Below are 7223 nucleotides of genomic sequence, written 5' to 3'. Positions count from 1 at the left end.
CACACTCGTGTACGACCACGATGAATAATCTGTGAGTGGTAAACCGAACTTCCGACGACCCTGTAGTTTCGAATTTGGGTTCAACGCACGCTCTGCTGGATACGTATGTAAGGTTACTAATCTGAAATTTTCCATCGTGCTATGTGCCGCTTGCCTCTGAAAGTGAACGCATGCACGAGCGAGAAGCGTAAATGAAGCAGTGTAAATTTTAGTGAGCAGAACCAGGTGTCATGCGAACTGATCATTTTTTCACTACACCACTAGAATTTCTTCTCAGTGCCTTAGCTTTTGTCTGTGGGCCCCTCTTAGGGGAAGGTTGTGTCAGAGGGCAGAGGAGGGATCAGAAGTTCATGTGACCTTGTAGTCCCACCTGCCACTAGGATGTTCCTCTGGGAGTCAGAGTCACTAGCGCTAGATCCCCCACCTGCCGATTTCATCAATGTTTGTCATGTCGCTCGGCTACCTTGAGGAGATAGGGTGCTGCGTGCCACCTGAAAGCGTGGCAGAAAGGCCGCCTAGGTCACTAGATCTTGCGACGTCGTCACAACCTGCCCACCGGACTGTGGGTAAATTGCCTATCATGTCAGGTTGCAGTTTAATTATTGATTTGTCTCGAGAGGTTCCTCGGGGAGAGCAACATGGGTCTCGCAAGTCCCACCAGTGGCAGCACCTCCCATCACAGGGCAATGGCTCATCGCGTCGCGTAGCCGCTCCACCACTGAGCCAGGAGTCGTATGAGGACTCCCACGGATGTATGAATGTATAGTAGAGAATAGCGAATAAAAGAATAAAAGCCGTTATGCTGGCTTACGCAAGTCGCATTTGGCCTCGGTAGGCTAAATCGTCCGCTATTTTTGTTTTTTTGCACGTAGAGCTCCATGCATCTTAGCAGAAGCAGGCGCCTGGTCGGGATATGTACTGCTCGCAGCTCTGCCCCCCCCCCCCCCCCCCCCATATGCGATAGTCTTATTAACGCGACAGCGTTAGAGGCTCCGTTCTCCACAAAATTAGGTTTGGGCGTTGTGGTTGGGAGCGTAAAATCACGGCCTGTGCTCTGACAGGTGGTCTCCAGAGAGCAACCTAGGAGGCAGGCAGTCCACGTGGCGACGTCACCATGTCAGCGATGGGAAACTCTATATAATGGCGGCTTGAAATGCTTCAGCTCACCCTGGTGACCGAAGAAGTGATGGCTCAAAATGAATAGCTCCTGCGCATGCAAGCAGAGCCAGAGAGAGCAGCGGTGGCCACAATAAAGAAAAAAAATGCAGAGGTGGCCTAATTGCTTAAGGCACCTGGAAAGAAAGTTAGTTTTTCGCAGGCAGTGGTTCGAATCTCACTCAGGCACAAAGTTTTTTTCTGCTTGATACCATTCCCATGACAACTATACAACGTTCCAGTTGGCTCTCCACCGGGCGCTATATGAAGAAATGGCGCTGACATCGGCACTAGCTCAACAATAGTGTAAATGGAAATTTCCTACGCTGACCATGCAGCGTCATCACAACCTGCCCAGCGGATAGTGAGCAAACCGCACCGTGGCAGGTGGTAGTTTAATTAATGATTCGTCACTCGTAAAGAGCAACATGGATCGCAATAGGCCCACCGTTGCAAGCACTTGCCATCCCAGGGGAGTAGTGCATCGCTTAACCGCCTGCACCACTGCGCCACGAGGGGTATGACGACAGCCATGGATCTATGAATGTAAAGCATAGAGTAATGCTCTGGATATATGAAAATTAACCCATTACGCAACCCCGTACTACCCATAAGGTAGAGCTTAAGAGCCCCCTCCATTTTGTTAGTGCAATAATAGGCTGGTTTAAACGTGGCTAGAAGTAAACGACTGCGAGATGACAAGTGCGCGAATGTAGAAAGGCTTAACCGCTCTGTTTTCTTTGACACTGTTGGCAATGTGGTTTCGATTCTGTATCCGACTATAACGCTCATTTGTCCGATAGCTGAAGCTCTTAGAGTAGCTCGTGATGGCCCCTAGGGGTAGAGGAGCACACTGAGCTCTTCCTCTCGATTGGCGCGGTCGATCAGCCTGAGCTGGGCGCCTGGATCAACGTCAAGCAGAGCGTCCGGCAACCAAGATGAGTGGCCGGAGGAAGGGATGATGAGTGCTGGCCAGGCCCGCAGGTACATGCAAGGTGGAATATATTCCATCTGCCGGGCTGTAAGCGCTTCGCAATTGTTCTACTACACTGCTAGATTTCGCTACAATTTTTCACGTCAATTTTCTTCTTTTGTGAAATATGTTTGAAAGTAAGCGTGAACAGAGAAGAAATTGTGAGTGTAAAGTGGGCTGGAAGCAACTATTTCACGAGCCATATAGAAGTTGTTTAAGGCCTGCACTTAAATATACTGGCAACAAGCAGATATTTACTTCGTTTATTTCAAAAAATGCTTATTGTGTGCATATATTTACCCTCTGAGTGGCTTCAGTGGATTTTATTGGTTGGTGAGTGGCTACCACTGTGGTAGCAGGTTACGTGAAGAGCTGAAGCGCTATGCACAAAAGAAATAAAATGCACTGATAATACTAGGTGCTGTCGCATTGGCTCAAAAGTTTCATTTCAGATTTATTATAGAGGTTTCAGCATTTCCGATCCGTAAGCACCCGTTTACACGCTATAGGATGACGACGCTAATCCGCATTAGCTTTCGATAAACGTCCAGTTATTTAAAGCTGGAAACATAATCTGAAATCAGTGCCAATTGCAGGCGCGAACAGCGACGTGTCCATTGGAATGGCTTAAACGACCGCCGTTATCGAGTGCTACAGGAGCACTTCCACACTTCCGCGACTGGAGTATTCACACTTTTAACGATATAAAAGAATTCATGATAGCTTTGGAACGCTTTGCAAGTGACGTGCATTGAGAGAATAAGTACCACATTTTGGGTGTTTTGTTTTATAGAGAGATACCTGGTTTTTTAGTCCTTATCACTCCTGCGGAACCCAACAAACCGTACTTTGATATTCATTGTTATGCATTAATGTTTCGTTCAATTGGGCACAAGGCATGAAGATTACTCGTTGTCAACGGAGGTAAGCGCTGGCTAAATTCTCTGTTTGCCAATTAAAGAGGTCCTGTCTCTCTCTATAACGCTACAACAGCAACTAGAACAAAAAATTACTCTTGAACCCAGGAAGCCAAACGCCCTTTGCGTTTCTGGGGGCGCTTGGCGAAAGCAGGGAAGGCGTGAAATTTTTTCACGCATGTTTAGGTCGCTCACGCATCCCAGGAGTGCTCAAAGGGTTGTGCTTCAAGTGAATGCAATGTTACCCTGTCCATCGCCGTCCACGCAATGCTGCAAGAGAAGAAGAAACTTTCGAAATGTGAAAACTAAGAGAGGGGTTAGGAAAGAGTGAAAGCGCATTTTCGTCTTTTTTGCGTGTTCTTTTGCTAGCGACACGCGTCGCATTTCGTCGCTCACCAGTATAAAAGCTTGCTGACGGAGTCAAGATGACACCACAAGAGATTTGGCTCCGCCTCTGCCTCGTGTACCCTGCATCTGCTATTCCGCCGGGCGCCACCTGTAACAGAGAACAGAGCCAGAATGTTTCCGAAGGTGAGACACTTCAACTCCACAAGTTCATTCTGAGAAAAGACGCACATATAACAAAAGCATACCATACTTTGTTATAAAGCCCAGCTTCCATTGGACTGATAAGCCACTTTTATAAAGATTGTTGGATCCTGCTGCTGATAGGAAACTGGGATAGTTTGCACCACTCTATAAATAAACGACTGGAGTGAAAGGAAGACAGGAGCTGCTAAATGACGGGGCACCATGCATGCTGTGTTAGTTTGCAGAGAAGCTCCAATGAAGAAGGAACGTTCTATTGCATTCTTTAACACCTTAGAATTGGTATTAAATGATTCTTATGGCTACTGAGAAAATATAGCTCTCTCATTCGCATCTATCCACTGCTTTATGGGTGCTTTCGACCAGGATTAAAGATGCTTGGCTGAGAATTATGCAGGAACCTGAAATAGCGCACAAGGCGGGTGGTATGCTCCGTGCTAACGCAGCAGCCGCTGATGGCGTGTTGCAATACCTATGTCGCGAAATTAGATCTGCCTCTTCAATATCACTTCGCTATACATTTAATTTTTCGCTGTACCTCCTAAAAAAAATAAACAAAATACTACCGCGCAGTTGGCGACAATAAGGCTATTCCTTGCATTAAGGAGCGCACGGAAAGGTGGATGGATGATTTGGCACAATGCCGTTGATTGTTCGAATCCACTTTTCTACCCATGAAAATCTGAGCAGAAGGACGGTTTCAACAGAGCGCACTTATTTGGAGATCATACAAGCTATCACAGCTTCATGTTAGTTTTGGTTCCCAATGTGTACATTTAAGCACACAATTTGGAACTCATACCTACCTAGACTAGAAGAGAAACGTCGTACGTGGAATGAACAAGAGCAACACATATTGCACGAAAGCAGTAAAAGCCCGTTAGTAAAATACATGAATACAGCACAAAATGCCGACAAATGTAGTTATGTATGGGTGCCTTCTTGTGCTAAATGTTTAGAGCTCTGGCGGCGCATTACAATATCAGTGGCTTGTGTCGCGTGGCTTACATCTGCAGCACGAGGCGGGCACTGCGCGGACGGAAAATTTTAAGCGGATAAAGAAATAATTTCTATCCTGCATAAACTCGCAATGGACATCAGCAAGCGTGTATTAAATCGCAACTTCAACTGATGTATTTTGCAATCTGTCCGATGAACAAAGTTTTCAGCGTTCTGCAGCAACTGAGCTTCCCAGTCAATACTAAATGAAAAGAATGACTGAAGAGTTTCTTAACGCTTAATTTTCTACAGGCGCAACTGCTGCTCGTCTTCCTGGCGGCGAAAACTTACGGTCTGCACCACCAGCACACAGCAGCCGGGTACTCTGGTCCTGGCTTCGGTGGCTATGCTGCTCCGGTGGCGGCCAATGCTTACCGAGGATACACGGACTATGCCTCTGTAGGTATCATCATCGCCATCAACATTACGAGCTGATGTATGCCCACTGTAGGACAAGTTCTCTTCCATATCTCCCTAATTATTTCGGTCCTGTGCCATCTTCGGCTTCTTATTATAGCCTAACTCCTCTCGTTCGCCCACCTGACACGCGCCGCTCTCTGCGGCGCTAGTTCTCGCTAGGAACGATATCAGTTACCGCTAAATATCATCGGTTATCTTGCCTTCGTATTACATGCCCTGCCCATGACGTTTTTCTTGACTACGACTACGATCGCACTAACTAGCGCTTGTTAACTTGCCCAGTCTGCTCTGTTGCCGTCTTTTTTTGACTTCGTACTAGTTATCTGTGCAGCGAGGGATAACTGGCCTTGCTATTTTTGAATTATGTCCATCCCTTTTCATTAGAGTCTGTGTATCCGTCCTATAGGTTCGTGCCAATATTGTATAGCTGTAACTACAAATTATATGCCAAGTGTGTGAGCGAACGCGAACCAGAAGTTTTACGATTAGGCTTGGGGAGGTATGAAGGTTGTTTCTGCAGCACAATAATTCCTGTGCTGGTGGACATCAGAAAAAAGTAAATCAAGTTAACTAGTTGGATTGTTAGCTGATATCTCATAATTGACTTTTTTACAGTTGGATACCTGGTTGCAATTAAGGATTTGTAGCCGATATTTAGTAAAGCCCGTGTAAGCCTATAAAATTTTGATAGTTCGATTACCGTTGGCGCAGTGGCCGAACAGTACCTGGTGACACTATTGCAGAATTCATGAAAATTCCAAAACCATGCCGGCAAAGTAAACCCTCTAGTGCACGTAACCAGTCGAAGTAGCCGAAATTCGTCTAGCCACTGCACCCAAAGTAATCGCGTTTTCGAAATTCTGAAGAGTGATATGGCTAATACTGGCGACCGGGTACAAATTTCTAATTTAAACCAGGTGTCAAAGACTAATAGTTAAAAAGTTGATGATCAGGAATCAGTTCAGCGGCTAACTAGTTAACATAATTCACATGTTTCCTGTTATCCGCCAACACAGGTATTATTGTACCACAGAAGCGACTTTCATATCTCTTGAAGCCTATTTTTAAAAATTCTGGTTCAACATCGTTGAAACAGTTGGTACGTAGCTCTAAACACTATGGATAAGAACTACCCATTGCCACCTTTCCCGCGAAAAATTTTTTGAATAAGATTTATTACTTCATTGATCTACTAAAACGACTTGTATACACGTCCTTACTCTATACGTAATTACAGAAAGTGTCTTGCAACGTGCAGAAGAGAAGAATAAAGAAATGCTTCAGATTCACAGTTAAATGTTAAAGTAACCTGTCCTGTCTTCTTTAAAGCTCTATGGCAACTAATCGCGGCGCATTAAATGAACCTTTTTATCTTTTCTTTCCAGCCACCTCAGCCGTACAGCTTCGGCTATGACAATGTGGACGAGTACGGCAACCGCCAGTTCCGCAGTGAACAGGGAGACTCGAGCAACACGAAGACCGGATCGTACGGCTACCGGGACGCGTACGGCCTATACCGCCGGGTTAACTACATTGCCGACGCCAATGGCTTCCGGGCCACAGTGGACACAAACGAGCCAGGAACTGCACCGGGCGCCAGCGCCGACGTGGTCTTCAACGCCGCGCCGGTCGTTCCACCGGTTGCCGGTGGTGCAGCAGCCTCAAGGCCCGGATTCGCTTCCACTGTCTATGGCGCCAGGGGTGCGGCCACCGGCTACAACAATGCATACAGCGGATACGCTGGATACGGATATGGGTCGTACGGTGGCGCTGGAGCTGGCTACGGCCGCGTTCCGTACGCAGGGTACGGCTACGCTCCTGGAGGTGGTGCTCTTGGTGGCTACGGCTACGGAGCGTCTTCTCCATATGGCTATGGTGGCGCAGGATATCCAGCGGGCCGGTATGGCCGAACGGTATATGGGGGACCCAACGGGTGGGCTGCCGGTCATCATAGTTACCGTCGACGCTAATGCGTTTCGCATGAAAAAATGCATGCATGAGGATGTATGTGGTCCTACCAGAAACACTTACAGCTTTGTTAATAAGTGTGTAGTATAATGAATAAAAACAAAAACTCTGCTTGTGACTTGCTTTGAGCCCGCTCCTCTTTTTATTTTGAACCCATAATATCCTTATTGGTTGCCCTGAATGCTGAAAACAAAAGTTTGGGTATGTGCAAGCCAAATTTAGAATTTTGTTTGCTAAATGTC

General features: G+C 46.6%; 1 protein-coding gene across 1 annotated transcript; it reads left to right on the top strand.

Annotated features, from left to right (window-relative positions):
* The first annotated feature begins 3564 nt into the window (after window positions 1-3564).
* On the top strand, window positions 3565-6983 carry LOC149343541 (uncharacterized). The gene is made up of 3 exons (XM_089547001.1): window positions 3565-3576; window positions 4846-4992; window positions 6399-6983. Exons 1-3 carry the CDS (start codon window positions 3565-3567, stop codon window positions 6981-6983), a joined length of 744 nt encoding a protein of 247 aa, XP_089403127.1.
* The last annotated feature ends 240 nt before the right edge of the window (window positions 6984-7223 follow it).

The sequence above is a fragment of the Amblyomma mixtum genome, chromosome 5 (genome assembly GCF_055824585.1).
Source record: "Amblyomma mixtum isolate Tamu chromosome 5, ASM5582458v1, whole genome shotgun sequence".
Classification (NCBI taxonomy): domain Eukaryota; kingdom Metazoa; phylum Arthropoda; class Arachnida; order Ixodida; family Ixodidae; genus Amblyomma; species Amblyomma mixtum.
Note: the sequence above shows the minus strand (reverse complement) of the source record. Positions and strands in the feature narration are given on the sequence as shown.

Coding starts and splice junctions, on each gene's coding strand:
- LOC149343541 (XM_089547001.1), top strand. Junction 4,993..6,398: donor GATACACGGACTATGCCTCT/GTAGGTATCATC, acceptor TTTTCTTTCCAG/CCACCTCAGCCGTACAGCTT.